Source organism: Heloderma suspectum, chromosome 5 (assembly GCF_057233095.1).
Source record: "Heloderma suspectum isolate Gila_16-S chromosome 5, 16-S_ref, whole genome shotgun sequence".
Lineage (NCBI taxonomy): Eukaryota > Metazoa > Chordata > Lepidosauria > Squamata > Helodermatidae > Heloderma > Heloderma suspectum.
This window is the reverse complement of record NC_139462.1, coordinates 230,108,533-230,125,902: the sequence shown is the minus strand read 5'-3', so window position 1 is coordinate 230,125,902 and position 17,370 is coordinate 230,108,533. Positions and strand designations below refer to the sequence as shown.

Here is a 17,370-nt window from a genome sequence, read left to right as displayed (position 1 = left end):
TGTATCGGAGGCCTTCGCTACTGGTTGCCAGAGTTAAATTTCTGGTCACCACTGGCAACTGCATTGGTGGCCCACAGGGCTGTCTGGTTTGGGCCAGTACTAGGAAGGCCTCATGCAAATGCCATGTTACCTTCTGAAGGAAGGTTAAAGTTCTTTTTGGAGACTTATGTTTTAAGGCCTAAGATCTTGCTAGAGTTGGTCTAACTCTTTTTTAAGGTTGTTTTTTAATTGTTTGGCTTAGTGGCTTCTGCAAATTTTTTTTTTTTTTTTATACATAATAGTGATGCGTGGGGGTGGGGTTTTTTTTGTACGGGAATGTTATAAAGTAGTTTTCTGTTCTGACCACTGCTGGTAATTGAGTGAGCCATAAATCAAATGTTTCCTCAAGGGACTGGCAATTCAATTTAGTCAGTTCCTTTTTTTTTTGCTTGCTCCTGCTCCTTTTTTACCAATCGGAAGAGATCTCAACAACCGCCCCAGCCCTGCATATGAAGGGTTCTACTTTCCTCTTAACGTCCCCAAGCGCCACTCTTATGAAGGGCTGGTCCTGTTGTCTGCCCAAAGGAGCTTGTAATCCTGATGCCAGATCAGTGTTCAAGGATTTCTGTCTTTTGCTTCAGCTTCTTGTGCGTGTGTGTGCTGTGGTTCATTTTGTTTCAGTTTCCTCTTTTTGCTCCCCAGGGACTTGAAACGAGATGTAGCCAAGAAACTGGAGAAGCTCGAGAAGCGAACCCAAAGGGCAATTGCTGAGCTAATCCGTGAGTGATGGTTTGCAGGCGGAAATGTTACAGGGCTGGAAGCCAGGCTGAGGCATGGGGGAGGTGGGAGAGTCCCCTACTAAAAGTTCAGGGCGGCTAGTGATTTTCTTGTCCATCTGACTTTGGCATATGCTTGATCCCACCCCCATCTCATGGCATAGTACTACCCCTGATCCACATTGCTTCCCTCCCCTCATAAGAAGAATCAGGGCTCCATGGCTTTTAGAGAGATGCTTTGTGAAGTTGCCCTTTTGGTGTCATTCTCCTCTGTTGCTTTTGCTATCTCAAAGGCACCTTGGATAGCTCTTTTAGAATTCTGACTGAAACCCAGAGTGGATTTACCACCCCACTGACATCGGAGCCACCAGCCTCCACTGGTTGCTGCGGCTGTTAAGTCTGTTGGGAGTCAGAAACCCTCACTGAACTCCTGCAGATCTCCCAGAGATCTATCAGTAGATCCCAACCTATTTTCTATCCACCCCTGGCGTAGAGGTGAGAGCAGCCTTCCCCAATGTGGTACCCTCCAGATGTGTTGAGCTACAACTCCCATCGTCCCTAACCAGCCTGGGGATGATGGGTGTTGTAGAGCAACATTACGGAAGGCTGGGTTAGAGCACCGGGCTAGGACTGGAGAGACAAGAATTCAAATCCCCACTCAACTGTGAAGCTCACCACTGTCAGGATTGGGCTCATCCATTTGAGTTGGCAGGCAAGCTGTCAGGGACTGGTAAACCCTCCCGCTGTGGAGTGAGGCAGCAGAGACTCATTGCGCAATCCACAAAACCTTTATTTAGTTAATAATCCCTCTTCACCCCTGTAGCTTTATGCCTAATAGCTAAACAAAGCAAGGCAGTCACCTGTCAGTTCAAATGGATGGTTTCCCACCGTACGCAGGCTTTTACCAGGCTTCTCCTTCAGGGAGGCTCCTCCTGGCCCAGCTTCTGATGGGCACCCAATCTGGTGGATCTCCTCTCAACTTCGCCCACTTAATTCTGCGGTGAACTCTGGCGTCTGTCAGTTCCGGTGCTCCCTCCCCCTCTGCAGTGGCTGAGTTCCCACAGAGAGGGCGAATGATGGTCTCTGAACCTGGGCCTCCTGTTCAATAAGCCCCTGGGAAGATTCATCCCTGACTCCTGGATATTGGGGAATTTCCTCCCCCGCTCTGTGTCTTGGCTGGGCTTCTTCTAGCTCTGCCTCTGAATCACAATCTGAAAGCAAACCAGGGAGCTTGGGCCCAGTCCTGACAACCACATGACTGTGGGCCAGTCAGACTTTCTCAGCTTAACCCACCTGACGGGGTGCTTGCGAAAATGAAATGGGAGGCACCACGAAGGCTGCCTTCTACTCCTTGGTTGTCAAAGTGGGATAAAGATGTCGTAAATATTCTCGTTATTGTCATAAATGCTCTCAGCCTTTATTCTCAGGATTTATCTTGTCTCCCGGAGGGACTGGTGCTGTGCCATCACCACTGTCTTTCCTCTTTGAGTTAGGGGAGCAGGTGGCAAGACAGCTGTTGGTGGCTGCATAGACATTTGTTGAAGGGATGGCTGGACACGTTGGTGCCTGATCTTGTCTGATCTCGGAAGCTAAGCAGGGTCAGCCCTGGTTAGTACTTGGATGGGAGACCACCTGGGAATCAGGCTTCCTGCATTGAGCAGGGGGTTGGACTCGATGGTCTTGTAGGCCCTTTCCAACTCTATGAATTTATGATCCTATGATCTATGAAGGGCTCCCCAGTCGCTTTCATTGTGGGGTCCCCAGAGAGAGGAGTGCTGGGTCACCTTGTGCGTGTGCTCAGGCTCATGGCAGGGGCACTGCACCTGCCCAATGGGGGAAGGAGACTTGTCCTAGCAGCCAGCTTGGCCTAGCATTTCTGGTGATGCTGTCGAGGCTCTGAACATCACTAAAACTGTGGTCAATATGGTTTGTGGTGTGTCTGTTTCCCTTACAGGAGAGAGGCTCAAGGGCCAGGAGGAGAACTTGGCATCAGCAGTCGATCTGGCAAAACAGGATGGAAGCGATTCAGACTGAAGCAGCGTCTTGATCTGACTGGATCCTCTTGGTTCAGCCCTGCAAGGCTGGGTTTGCCCCAGGTGATCTGTTAGGAAGATGCCTTAACCTTCTTGTGGATCCAGGACTGTGATGGAACAAGGGGCCCAAACATATTTGATGCAAATCGACAAAATGCAAGGGTGTATACAAAGGTGTTCGGTGTCTTCTCCGGACAGGAGTTATTGGGGGTGTCACTAGTAGCCTGGAAGCTACTTGAAGAGCTGTCTTCATGTAGGAAAGAACAAAGAGCACAGGAAGAGAATGAGGCTGCAGAAGTGACCCACAGTCGCTTACAGAACGGTGTCCCGGCAGATAGCTTCAGTACCCCCAGAGCAAAGGGAAAGTGAGCAGAACGGTATCCAAAGAGAACCCAAGTAAAATCCTTTTAAGAAGATGCCCTAATGCAGCTTTTCCCCAAGCTGGTGTCCTCGAGATGTGTTGGACTGCAGCTCCTGTCACTGGCCATACTGTGGCTGGGAATGATGGGAGCTGCAGTCCAAGACATTTGGAGGACTCCAGCTTGGAGAACGCTGCCCTAGTGTGAGATACTGCAGTGTGGATGAGAGGCAGCCCCTGAAATTTTCCCACATGTGCTGGCATGTCTACAGGTAATAACGCACAACTGACTGACATCAGCACTCAAAGAGCAATAGGATATACAAACAGTCCTTGGGTTCTCTTCTGGGAAAATTCTAACAAGCTTGCTGCATTTCTTCAAGTGCTCCTACAAGGCCTTACGTGTCGAGAAAGTGGTTGTGCGTGGGTTATCCATATATGCCTGTGGGAGGGTGGGCAACTTCTTTGCCACTTGGACCAAGCCCGGCGGGATGGATGATGTCAAAGGGGTGGCCCCTCCCCATGACATCATCAGCACCACCCCACCCATTTTTCACCCCACCCATTTTTCACCCCTCATGCCGAGAGACCTGCTGAGTTCTGTGCCCCTCTCTGCACAGGAAGTGACTCAGCCGAGGTGAGCAGCTCCTTTCTGCCCCATCACACCCCCATCGGGACACGAGCAGTGCAGAACGGGGCTTGGCCCTGACTTTCAGAAGCCAGCTCCTGCAAGCCCCTGCCGAGTGGTGCAGGGAATCCCCAACATATCTCTGATCTCTGCACCTGTGCTCAAAGGATGCTTTAAAACACACACACACACGCGCACACACACACACACACACACACACACACACACCAGCTCTGCAGCTATCTAGTGTGGCGTTTCAGAAGACACTCCTGAATGCAGCATAGGGTTCTACCAAGTTTGGGCAGAGAGTGTCAGGTAAATTTAGTTGACAATCCTGCCATCTCTTGAAGGCACATCCCAACCAGTAACGTCATGCCTCAGGGAGAAATGGGATCCTGAGTCTCTTGGCTGAGACCCTGGCAAATCATGGCACCAGATTTCAGGTGGGAATCTTGGGTCATGCCAAACCAGCAACATTACTTCGAAAATTCGGTCTGGAACTTGAGGTCCACCCTTGCAGGGGTTACTGGAACTGAATTGGCTTGTTTGGCTTCTATGTGGACCAAGCGGCCTTGGCCAAGAGCCACGGTTCTGTAAGTGGTGTGTATGGTTGGAAAGACCTTGTTCCTCTGTTCTCCAGCTTTCTACCCCCGTAGCAAATTGTCCTTGTTACAACTGGCTTGTGAAAGAACTCGTGAGGGGTGATGTCACTATGTTAAAGCCTGGTTACCCCTAAACCAATTTGGAGGAGGCAGGACATGGAGGAAGTCAGCAGGGATGGAGGGAGCCAGCAGGGATAGCAGCTAGGCAGTTCTGTGTGGGTTGCTAATAGTGACCTCTCTTGCATTGTAGCCTGAGATGTTAATCTGCAGCCATTCGGTTTCCGTATGTTTCCAGAGCCCTCCTCCACCACCCGAAAAGTGTATGCCGCCCCATTTTGTTCTTTAATCAAATCGTGCTGGGTTGTACAGAGTTATTTTTATAATAAACTGTTCCAGAAGTGATCCACAGCTCCTTGTGTGTACTTTGAATATCGTATCCCTTGTTGAAAAACATCTCAACTGGGAGATGCAGGACCTTTTGCAATATCTTGTGCTGCATGAAAGTTTTAGCAGCTGAAGAGTAGCTCTGTGGAAACCTAAAGCTTTCATGTGTTCTCCACTCAAAGCTGATGTGGCCTTTTTCTGCTTGGCTTTTTCTTGTATACTTTTTCTTTTATATCCAGGGCCTTGTACTCATTGACCTCCAAACTGCACTGATGTAAACAAAACCAAACAGCATTGAATACACTTCTAGAGATTTCAGTGAGGGGAGTGCCAGATGTGTACTGTTTGCACAACACTGACGGACAGGAATACACGGCTCACTTCCTCAAAATGAATTAAGTCGTCAAGTAGTGTGGTGAGAAAATTAAAAAAAAGTCATATGATCAGTTGGGACTCAAGGAACCTGACTTATGAAGTCCCTTCTAGCTGTGATTCTGACACAGAATGCTCTGAATTTTATAACAGAGGTAGTCTCTTCTCTCTGTGGAAGACAGGTTGTTGCATTTGAAAAAGACAGTATCTAACCATGTCTACCCAGTTGGCCTGAATCCTGTACTAGAACTGAAAGGAATTCTGGCTCATGTTCAGAACTTGGCAAAACTTTGGAATCTAGATTTGATCTTTTGAATGTGAAGCGTGTTCAGATCTTTGCTTTGAAATTCAGCTTTGAGGGCTGCCTCCTCAAAAACACAAAAAACTTTAGCCTCTTTAAAACTTTCTGGTACTCAATCCAAACAGCATCTCACCTCATCAAATATTTTAATGGCTGCCTGGGCTCAGCAGTGGATGAGGGTGAATAGGTTCACCCAATCCAAAGATGGAATTGCTAGTGATCAGTGGATCCATCTAGAGAAATGGTGGGCAGGCATCTCATGGCAGGGTCCCACTCACCCCAAAGGAGACAGGTTCACAGTTTGAGAGTGCTCCTGAAGCTGGGACTTGTAGATTCTCAGGTGGTGTCAGGGTTGGAACTGAGCCCATAGATCCCCAAAGCAGCTCTGATTCTGAGGAAGAGCTACAACCCATGGGAGAGGAGTCCGCTCGTCTCTCAGAGGCGCAGCTGCAGGGAGAGGCCCCCCTGCTTGCATTCCTGAGAGAGATAGTGACCCTGGCAGCGAAAGAGCAGGAGATCGGTTGTTGCTAGATGCAAGGTGCCGGCGCAGAGAGAGGTGTGACGTGGAGGGCACAGAAAGGAGGCGCTCCGCCCACTTGGAGCTACAGCAATGGCTGTGTCCCAATGCCCCATGGGTAAGGGGGGAGCTTCCTCCCCAGCCCATAAGTTCTAGAGCTTTCCCGCCTTTCTCCTCCAAACGGGGACCAACTGCATACATGGAGCTTAGGTTACTCTGCTAAGATACCCATTGCAGTTCCTTGCTTAGTCGCTGGCAATTAGCATCTGAAAGAGTCATTAAGCTGTAAAGGAATAAAGCCTTGGAAAGAATCCCTTTTGTCTGCGTCTTGTTTGGGCTACTGGTGGGGTCCTTAAGAGGCAGCTAGGGCGCTCCTGACAGGTGGAACCTATGGCTAGGAGGGGGCCCCCTCCCCCCAGCAGTGGTGTCTAAATTTTGAGATGTAACCCACTCATTTTCAGTTACTTTGTCATGAGGGCTAGAAACATGTTTTTTAAAAAAGAAAGACAGGTTCGCTGGACTTGTTTAAAGGTTACTGGATTCCATGTTCCCTCACGTGACTGTGGCCAGGTATGTTCTTAACTGAAGTCCCCAGACAGAGAACTACCTGGCGGCCGTTTTTGAGCAGGGACCGCTGAGTGCTGATAAGCAATGGCTTCCCTGGCACCTCCACATGCTGACGAAACTCAGATAGTAGAGATGTTAAGCTTCCGCTTCACCAAATTGCACAAAGTCACTTCGCTACTTTTCTTTTTTCATAAGGGACTCCTTCTCCATGCTGAGGTTCATGTCTGTTGCAATCGCACAGTGGGGAAGAAGAGCAGGAGAGGGACCTCCCTGTGCATCATCTGGGGCCGATTGGTGTATATTCATCTATACGCACGCATGCCTAAGATGTAAAGCTCATGATGCGGCAATCTTGATGAAGCTAAGCGGGAGACGGTCTGGGAACGAGATATACCAGCGGATGCGGGGGGATCTATGGCCCTCCAGAGGTTGATGAACTACTACTCCCATCATCCACCCTTGGCCAGGCTGGCTAGGACTAATGGGAATTGGAGTCCAACAACATCTGGACTCAGCCCTGATATATACTTTGAATTCAGTGGGGTAAATGAAAAACATGAATGTTGTATAAGAAAGAAATACATGTTCATTGCTGTGGATCCTACAGGTTTAGCTATGACTTTTTGCCATCCTAAAGGAAATCAACCCTGACTGCTCACTGGAAGGACAGATACTGAAGCTGAAGCTCAAATATTTTGGCCACCTACTGCAAAGAGAAAACTCCCTAGAAAAGACCCTTATGCTGGGAAAGATTGAAGGCAAAAGGAGAAGGGGACGGCAGAGGATGAGATGGCTAGATAGCATCACCGATGCAATGAATATGAACTTGAGCGCAGGACAGGAAGGCCTGGCGTGCTATGGTCCATGGGGTCACGAAGAGTCGACATGACTGAACGACTGAACAACAACAATCCAGGGTGACAAAGGGTTATTTGTACCTAACTTGAGAGTGTTGTACCATAATTCAAGCATCCTTCCCCAACCTCTAGAACTTTCGGACTTCAACACCAATCAGCCCCAGCCAGCATGGCCAGTGGTCAGGGATGATGGGAGTTGTAGTCCAAAACATTTGGCGGGTGCGCCAGATTGACGAAGGCTGAAGTAGCAATCTGATCCTGTGCGCTGGAGTACAACAGTTACAAGGACAAGCATTGTAATGATGAGAAACGACCCAATGCTCCCAGGCATACAATGGTTGCAAATTAAATGTAGGTACACTTTGTATTTATTTCAGGTATTTTATAGGGCACCCTTGAGCAGTGCTCTTGAAATGGCTCAAATTAAAATGATAAAACCACAACTCGAAGCAATAGCTTGTGTTTTTGTTTAAAGCATAATAGAAGAAAAAGCAGCGTAATAAAACAAAATGCTGGCATATAATCTCACCAAACACCTAAAAGGCCCGGGCAACTAGGAAAGAAAAGAAAACAAGGATGGATCCAGGCACACCTCCTGGGGGAGGGAGTTCCAAAGGCCAAGAATACCACCAAAAAGAACAGCCTGTCTCCCATTATCACCCACCTCACTGAAAAAGGTGAGATCCATAGCAGAGCCTCAAAGATTGCTCTTAACACCCAGGTAAATTCATGTGGAAGCAGGCAGTCCTCCAAGTAACCTGGTCCCAAGGCTTTACAGGTCAATCCCACCTCTTTGAATTAGTTTTGGAAATGGACCGGAAGGCAGTGCTTCCAAACTGGCCAGATGTGTTCCCTATGTCCCCAGTTCATTGGGCAACTGTATTCTCTACTAACTGGTTTCTGATCAGTTTTCCAAGGCAGTCCCATGTGCAACGCATTGCAGTAATGCTACAACACAGTGAGATGCTGGATGCAAAATAGCATAAAAATCATGTCCGGTGGCACAGAATATTAAAGCGGATGCATCTGCTAAATATGAACATACAGTGATGAAAAAAGTTTTTGAACCCTAATGATAATTGGAATGTCCATAGTTTCACCATGATAGCCTTCGTGAATCAAAACCAGTCCTTTTCATTAACCAATTCCATGTCTTGTGAAATAAAACGGTTATAAATTAGGCAAACAATGAGTAATTAAGAGTCAGGGTATGTATAAAAGTAAGTTGCATCAGCTCAGTTAAAGGGAATAATTAGAATTGGGTGTTGTAAGTAATTAGGTAGATCTTCAGGGGTGAGTTTGGGAGGCCCTACCCTATAAAGGATCAGGAACTTTGTGAGTTTGCTCTTCACCATACTGTTGTGTGGAAACACATCATGCCACAATCAAAAGATGTCTCTGAGGACCTCAGAAAAGCTGCTCAGTCTAGAAAAGGTTACAAACCCATTTCTAAGGATTTGGGGCTCCACCAATCCACTGACAGATAGACAATCTGAAAATGGAGAAGGTTCAAGACCACAGTCACTCTACCCAGGAATGGTTGTCCTAGTGAAATCTCTCCAAGAACAAATGGGCGCATCATCCAGGAAGTCAAAAAGAACCCCAGAATAACATCCAAGGATCTGCAGGCCACTCTCATCTTGGCTAATGTGAGTGTTCATGACTCAACAATCAGAAAAAGACTGAGCAAGAACAGTGTTCATGGGAGGATAGCCAGGGGAAACCACTGCTCTCTAAGAACATTGCTGCTTGTCTGATGTTCACTAAAGATCACAGAGATGATCCTCAAGACTTCTGGAACAATGTTCACTGGACAGACAAGTCAAAGGTAGAATTTTTTGCCTCACTGAGAAATGTTACGTTTGGTGAACAACGAACACTGAATTCGAACAGAAGAACCTCATCCGAGCTGTCAAGCATTACGGTGGAAGTGTGATGGTTTGGGCCTGCTTTGCTGCCTCAGGACCTGGACAGCTTGCCATCATTGACACAACCATGAATTCTGCAGTTTATCAGAAGATTCTAGAGGAGAACATCAGGCTATCAGTCCATGAGCTGAAGCTGAACCAAAAGTGGGTCATGCAGCAAGGCAATGATCCTAAACATACAAGCACATCTATAAAAGAATGGCTGCGGAGGAAGAAGTTCCATGTTTTAGAATGGCCTGGTCAAAGCCCAGACCTAAACCCCATCGAAATGTTGTGGCAGGATCTGAAGTGAGCTGTTCATACCAGGAAGCCCTCAAATGTCACTGAGTGGAAGCAGTTCTGTATGGAGGAATGGGCCAAAATTCCTCAAAACCGATGTGAGAGACTGTCCAACAGTTAGGAAACGCTTACTTGAAGTCCTTGCTGCTCAAGGAGGCGCCACCAGGTACTGAATCTAAAGGTTCACATACTTTTTCACACATGGATATTGGATGTTGAATCAGTTGTCAATAAATAAGTGTTGAAAAAGCATCATGTTTGTGTGTCATTTGTTTACTCAGGTAATCTATTGTTTTTAGGATTATGGGGTTAGATTAAGATCTAATAACATTTTAGGTTGGAAATATGTGACAATTCTAAGGGGTTCGTGAACTTTTTCTCACCACCTGATGAAGGATCATCTCTCATATTCACCTGCCCAGACCCTAAGATCATCTTCAGGGGTCCTTCTCTGGGAGCCCCTGAAAAGGAAGTGAGGTGGGTGGCTACCAAGGAGAGGGTCTTTTCTGCTGTGGCACCCCTGTTGTGGAATGAGCTTCCGGGGGAGGCATGCCTGGCACCTACCTTGTGCTCTTTTCAGCATCAGGGGAAAACCTTATTTTCCCAGGCATTTCAGTTTTTCAGTTTTTAAGTCGTACTGTATTTTTAATCTTTGTACCGCTGTTAGGTTCTATTAGGTTGCTATTTTTATTTTTTATACAGTAGTTTTAAACTTTTCAATTTTTATACTATATTTCAGCTTCTTCTATTTTATGATTTAAATTGTTGTGAACCACCCAAAGAGCTTCAGCTAATTGGTGGTATAGAAATGTAATAAACAAACTCTGAAAACAATGAATATTCTGTATAATCATAAAACACTGTTAGAGTGATTGATACAAATGAATAGGGTCTGATGGCCAACACTAGTGCAAAGGAGAACCTCATTGGAGTAGAAGAAATGCAGTATAAATAAATACGCAAAAAGTGTTGGCAGTCAATCAGCCAATTAAAGGAAAATGTTATAAGTGCAACCGCTGGCTGGTGATCTTCATGTACAATTTGGTACACTGTCTTCGTGGCATACTCAAATAGACCTTCCTGAGTGAGTTACCCTCTCTCAAATATTCATTATTCCAAAAGCTTGTTTGACAAGCCTGGAGCCCCATAACTCTACAGTGAAAAGATGAAGGGTACCTGCCAAGTACCAGAATGTGTTGATTTCAAGAACTGGCAACCCCAGTCGAGAGGGGAGCAGCACAGATGCAATAGGTAATGTAGAGGTTTTGTAAAACTCACAGTTGGGCAATACCTTTGAACCAACCAAAATGTCACAAAATAGTAAGCAAGCTTTCAAGTCTTCCAGAACTCTGATCTGGCTGGATGCTGAGCAAAGCAGGGAATATGGGGGGTGGGGGAGAAAGACTAGCATGGTGTTGAAGTCACAAAGCCTGTTTTAGTTTTATGACAGACTGTAGGAGGAGAAAATAAGGCAGAAATTGCAATCCTACGTCTGCTTACCAGGGAGTAAGATCTATTGGACTTGATGGGATTTACTTCTGAGTAAGAGTGTATAGGATTGTGCTGTCAGTTGGATTAGGCTCTAGAGCATCAGGCGTTACTCGTGTAATTGTCACCATTGTCCTAGGTGCAAACTGAAACGTCCGAGTGCTAGGAGCTATGTGGACGATTCAGTTTGCACCTAGGACGATTGTGACAATTACGCAAGTAATGGCTGATGCTCCATTTTTGGAAATATAAAAGATGTTTCCACCCAGCTTTATCAAAAACACACAGGCTTCTTGACAGGTGGAAGGCAGGTGTAAAGAGAACAAGGGCTGTTTTTATATTGGCAAAGCTGGAGATTAATTTTGCATGGCATGCTAGATAAAAAAAAGTAACTGGAAGCCAAATTGGGGTGTGTGTTGATTTGGGGTGTGTAAACGGGTCTGGGTGGGACAGTGTGTGAAGTGATGATCAACAGTGACTGTACTTGGTGAGGCAAGGTGGTTGGGAAATCCCTAGGAAAGTAGATTTCGACATGCTGCATGCAAAGGCCCTTTCCTGTTTAGTTCAAGGAGAAAGGTCCCTCATAAGAACCGCAACAGTGCTGGAAGGGAGCTCAGAAGACTAACTCAAGAGGACTGGTTAAGCACAGAGATCCAGGGAACCATGAGGACACCACGGCTGCTGTTCCTGCTGCTGGTCAGCTTCATGCTCATGCTGGCCACCGTCTCCAGTATTGTTGTCCACCAGCCGCTGGCCACAGAAGGAGCCCCAGCCTTAGAATTGTCATCCGAGGTGGAGGGAACCTATCTTGAGCATCTGGGGGTGAGTACAGAGTATGGAGCCTGGATCTTATTTCTGAAAGGGTAGGAGATGGATTTCAGGGTCAGCCGAGCAGCAATGGGGAGAGTTCCTCTGAGCACATACAAAGTATTTCCCCCTTGCCACTGAGTAACCATGGGCAGCCCTAGAACAAACAGTGCTCCGGGCCACGAGCATCTCTGGCATTTCCCCTCCAATCTGTTCAACTTCTGAATACTTTATTTAGGCCACCTTCACTGGTTTTCCTAGCAGCTTTAAATGACGCCGCTGCTCTCCTGCCGCTATTTCACAACTTCCCCTCCATCTTCCCGTGTTATTTGAGAACGGGGAAAATGGGGCATTTTCTGCGCTTGCAACTGAAATTGCCATTTCCTCCCTGTGTATTTCCTCTTTAGTGCATTGCCCCGCTTTGTGTGAGCATGTGCTAGGGGGTGTTGCTGGGTGGTGTTGAATAACATTATCATGACAATAAATGGAGGGGGGGGCAGGTCACTGACCACGCTTCCAGTGACCGTTTCTGCTTCTCTCCCATTCCACTGCGGGCACTGCTGCATGTGTATCACTGTTTCTTTGGGTATGTGGCAGGTTGCGTTCTTGCCTTCAATCGTGTACACCTGAGAATAAGTCTCATTGGCATCAGTAGGGCTTACTTTTGAGTAGACATACACAGCCTTGAACTGTAAAGTGGTTAACCATCCCAAATGCTTCTCCAAGATCCCCCTGATCCCCCTGTAAGCAGAATGCTTACTTCTGAGTAAACTCATTGGCTCTAAGGCTGTACTTGTTTTTTAAAGGGCACAGGGATGTCTTCTCTTTCTCCACAAATCTTGTGCTTTACAGCTACAATCCTGAAACTGTTTAGAGGCCAGTGTTAGTTTTAACTGCAACAGGAAGAAAATCTACATTAAAAGATGGAGTTTTGCTGGACTGACTTGTAGATCGTATTGTGAAGTGGAACTTAGGCTGTGGCTTCATAAATACGCCTGACCCTTTCCTTTCCTGGGAGTAAGTGCCATTGAAATCGGTGTGGCTTGCTTCCGAGTAGGCATGCATAGGAGTGCATTGCAAGTCTACTTGGAGTAGCAGTGTAAAGGTCTCTCATTCCCTTCAATGCATGTACTTGGAACCTCCCCCTCCCATTGACTTCACTGACTGCTTCTTCTCCCTTTTGCCCACCAGATTGATGGGCTTTTTTCCTCCCAGGGTGGATGGGGGAGTCTCCCTTCTCAGCCCACAGGAGAAAGGCTTGATAGCTAGGATTTCAATGGGTATTAAAAGTGCCTTTTCTCCTTCCCTGAATGAATTCATCATGCATAGCTTGGAATGGTCATTTTTAATGGTTTCTTTTGTGTGTGTGGAGTTGTTTTTGATAAGGTAGTAATGCTGAGGTGGTTTTCCATAGTACTGCCTCCCACCTACAGCAAATCACTACAATCACTGCCACAAGGTCTTCTGAGTGGCAACCATCTAGGACGGCATGAAAGAAGGTGGGGTAGACATCTGCACAGGGTTGGCATGTACATGCATACAGCCATTGAATGGACTTGCACTCATGCCTGCGAAAGCATCTGTACGATTGGGAAGCCAGCCAGCCACTATCTGTTCTCCTAGCCCACCTTGCAGGGTTGTTGGGAAGCCAGAATAAGGGGGAAGAGCAACAAGAGCGCAGGGGGTGGGGTGGGGGGGAGGAAGCCGGGTCTAATGAAGGTGTCCCTGTGTAGCGGTCGCCTGGGGGAGGGCGGTGGGGGGGCTGCTAGGGATGGCTTGGTGCACTGACTGTATACATGTCTGTCTGTGGCTTTCTTACGCCTGTAGTTGGGAACCCAGACATCGGTACACCCTTCAAACTCAGTAGCACAAGCAATGTACTGCATTTACTTCTATCACACACTGATACATTCAGCAGAGAAGGACTAGCAGTGCCAGCAACCTCGGGGTGAGCCACTGAGAGGACCAGCCCTCGGAGGAAGGCGGGGACCAGCTCCCATCGCCCCCTATTCTGGTCAATAGAAGGGCTTCCGACTTCCCTCCTGCTGCGGAGGAGTGGAGGGACGGGCGGAGCCATCAATCATGTTACAGGAATCAATGATCAGGGAGGGGGGGGGCGGGGCTAGCAGCCCCTGCCCAGCCATGGCACTACCAGAGATGCCTGTATACAGGGCCAGTCTGAATCCTGGAAAGGATCCGAAATCCAAAGGACCGCTTTGTGGTGGGTTGAAATGCCGGGGGTGAAGAGATCCTCAAAATCCCTGCATTTGTAGCCTGTTTCACAGCTTCGAGGCGTGCTGCATAGGTGCAATTTACTCCTGCCGTGTAAGATGATAAATGTGCACACATGGATTTGATCACCGTTGTTGGCAGGAGTGCCGTTGGTCGAATGGGCACCAATGTAAATTTCCCCACAAATCTGAAAAAGAGCCCCAAACTAAAAGGCAACGCTGGTGTTGCCAGCTGTGCAGCTGAAGCCGAAATCTGTGCACAATTTGCTTCGGTGACTGAGTGGATAGTTGCATAGACCGACAGGGAGAGGCAGCCCTGAAGTCCAGCACCCACATGTTGCCTGGGCCACTGATTCCTAAATCTGGCTATGTATATGCAACCAGCAGGACCATGCAATAAAGCTCTTTCTAGACAGTACCTCTTCAGGTCCAGTCCAGAAAGTGTGGTAATGCTGCACCATGCAAAACTTAACTCCCCATGTATCCCAAAGATAGGGAGCTCAGAAGCTCCAGGTCTCAGAATTTACAACATTTGAGCACCCAGCATAAATTGCAATGCTTTGTTGCCTCTCACTCCTTTATGTATGCTTCCTCTTCCTGAATGTGCAGTTGTGAGATTTTTTTCCCCTGAATTTATCATACTAATGTTTCAGAATCTAAATTCTTGAGTCAGGCATCTGATCTCGGAAGCTAAGCAGGGTCAGCCCTGGTTAGCACTTGGATGGGAGACTGCCTGGGAATCGGGCTTCCTGCACTGAGCAGGGGTTGGACTCGATGGTCTTGCAGGCCCCTTCCAGCCCTACTATTCTATGATCCTGTAAAAACATGTGCTTTGTTTGTCCTTGTCCGCATCCCTGGCAAACGACAGTCCCCATTGGGGTTTTAACCACCCTAAATAATTTGGTGCTGTCAGCAGACATGGCCACATCGCTGCTCACCCCTAACTCCAGATGGTTTAGGAACAAGTTAAATAGCAGCCGTCACAATACAGATCTTTGGGGAGTCCATTGTTGACATCCCTTCATGGTGAGACTTGACCATTTATTCCTATTCTTTCTCTCCTCAACCAGTTACGGATCCATAATTGGAGCTCTCCTCTTATCCCATGACTGCTGGGTTTGCTCAGGAGTCTTTGGTGAGGGACTTTGATTCTGATGAGTAATGGTGTTTGTGCATCCATGCACGGGGGCGGGGGCTCTTGCCAAGTGATCCTCGGTATGGGGAAACGGTGCCCTGTTTTCACCTGTGAAATGTTGGTGGATGTAGTAAGAGGATGTCAGAGAGAGGAGCGTGGGCCAACGACAACAAAGCACTGGGTTTATAGGATAAGCAGCTGGTCTTAATGTCTGTGACAAGAACAGTGATTGTAATAGCTGCTTTTCTGAGATGATCTGGCTCAGGACTACGCACAGACCCATGTTAGCCCTTCCTTCTCTCCCCAACTCATGGGATCTTATGTTTTGCATGTCAGGGCACCAGAGTCCAGCGGTCCAAAGCCTGGTGGACGAAGTGGATAACTGAAAATGGGAAGAAAAAAAATGAGCCCCCAAAGCCGGGAATGTACACTCCCCTGAGTGCTGAAGATAAACACAAAACACACTGAAGGCAACCAACCTTTGCCTTCACTGCATCCGTGCTGGTGTGGACCACGCATTTTCCTTCTGTGCTCCGGCTGAACTCTTTGGCACCGATCCTGGCATTTGGAGCAACTTTTTTTTGGTCCCTGCACCGGATTGGTGGGCATGTCAGCAGGCGAGTGTTGAACTGCACCCTTTCTTACTGCAGCCCTCCCCACGGAGGGTGCGGGGCTGTCTCTCCATCTGAAATTGACACTGTCTTTGTTTTCCTGTGTTGTATAGAGATCTGCCTTTTTGTCTGCTTTTTATCATAGCAATAAACACTGTTCTCTTCTGAGTCATCGATGATGTGCGTGTTCGTATGGGTGTGAGTACAGTTTGGTAACCTCCAACGACTTGACCTAGTTTTATTAGCTACACTCTGTATCCGCTATGGGCTGGTTCACACATACACTTGATTCCTCATCCTTCATTGAACGGCAGCTGAATGTGTGAACTGACGCAGTTGTCCTGCATTTGGGAAAGTTCCGGCCCCAGGTTTCTGAGGGCCCTGGGGCAAGGCACCTGCAGTGGGCCCCCTTCCTCAGGGAGTCCATCTTCTCACCACCACTGTCACCAGCTGCTTTTGCTCCTCTTCCTCTTCCTCTTCCTCTTCCTCATCATTGCTCCCGCTTGCTTGCTTGACAGGCAGAGCGCCAGGGAGCAAGCAGGCCATGGCATCTCCTGCTCTTCCTTCCCACCACCACCGTTGCCTGGGCCAGAGCGAGAGACAGCAAACAAGCAGGATGCAATGATAAAGAGGAGGAGCAAGTCCAGGGGGCTCTTGTCAGTGGGGCCCTGCTGGGATGAGGGCCCTCGGCAAACACTCGACCATGTCGACCCTTGACACGGGCCTGATTTGAGGTGACATTGGGTGATAAGCAAGTTCTACTTGTATTGTTTAGTCTATTATGGTTCATTATCTCTCAGTCTCTCACAGCTCGCTCTCTCTCTCCCCCCCCCCCCACACCACACACATACATAGATATATGTACATATCAAGTGATGAAAATGCATGTCTGCTTCGGACCAGTGTTTAAAGCTTGCGTGGTCCATACCAGGCTCCTACAAATCCCTGGAATTTTTCTTCCACTCTGTTCCTGGCAAATGGATCTTGTAACTCTGCCAGTGTCTCCTGCATTTTGAAATGCTGCTTTTTATTTATTTTTTGTTAAAACATATATAATTCAAGAGGGCTGAAGTGCAATGAATATGAAAATGATTAAAACATGCTTTCTGGCCATCTGGAAACTATGGGTTGGATCTAGCGTTGGCCAAATTTAGAGTAGACTCATTGAAATAAGTCAGTTCACTCTACTTACGGCTCAGTCTGGATCCAGCCCCCGCCCCTCCTACCACAGCATAAATCTGGCTCATTTAATGATCCCCTTTAATCTCAATAATTTATTTGCCATTCCAGTTTCAAGCTACTTTGGCACATGAAATCTGAAACTGGAGAGCTGACTTTTAAAAAAATTCTAGATGTGTATTTCTGAACATCTCCCCCTCCCCCCCCTTTGGATAATACCAACTTGGCTTCTACACCCTCCTCCCAACCATACTTCCCCTTGTTGGCTAGCAGGGGCTGTAACTGAGCCAAATGGCCAGCAGAGGAACCGTGGAGGAGGGTGGACAAATGGATTCCAT

General features: G+C 47.5%; 1 protein-coding gene across 6 annotated transcripts in view; it reads left to right on the top strand.

Annotated features, from left to right (window-relative positions):
- The window catches only part of CCDC12 (coiled-coil domain containing 12), a 51,697-nt gene extending 35,670 nt beyond the window's left edge, over nucleotides 1-16,027 (top strand). Inside the window, exons 6-9 of one of the 6 annotated variants that reach the window (XR_014792483.1) lie at nucleotides 682-758; nucleotides 2,710-2,851; nucleotides 5,000-5,175; nucleotides 6,713-7,815. Coding sequence is in view for 1 of the 6 variants with exons in the window: in XM_084859492.1 (XP_084715618.1) it covers nucleotides 682-758; nucleotides 2,710-2,789 (157 nt within the window). In the remaining 5 variants the exon portion in view is untranslated. Of the gene's footprint in view, nucleotides 1-681; nucleotides 759-2,709; nucleotides 4,784-4,999; nucleotides 6,256-6,712; nucleotides 7,816-15,578 lie in introns of those variants that run through there. The other 5 variants (XR_014792481.1, XR_014792482.1, XR_014792480.1 and 2 more) reach the window with 5 other exon arrangements.
- The last annotated feature ends 1,343 nt before the right edge of the window (nucleotides 16,028-17,370 follow it).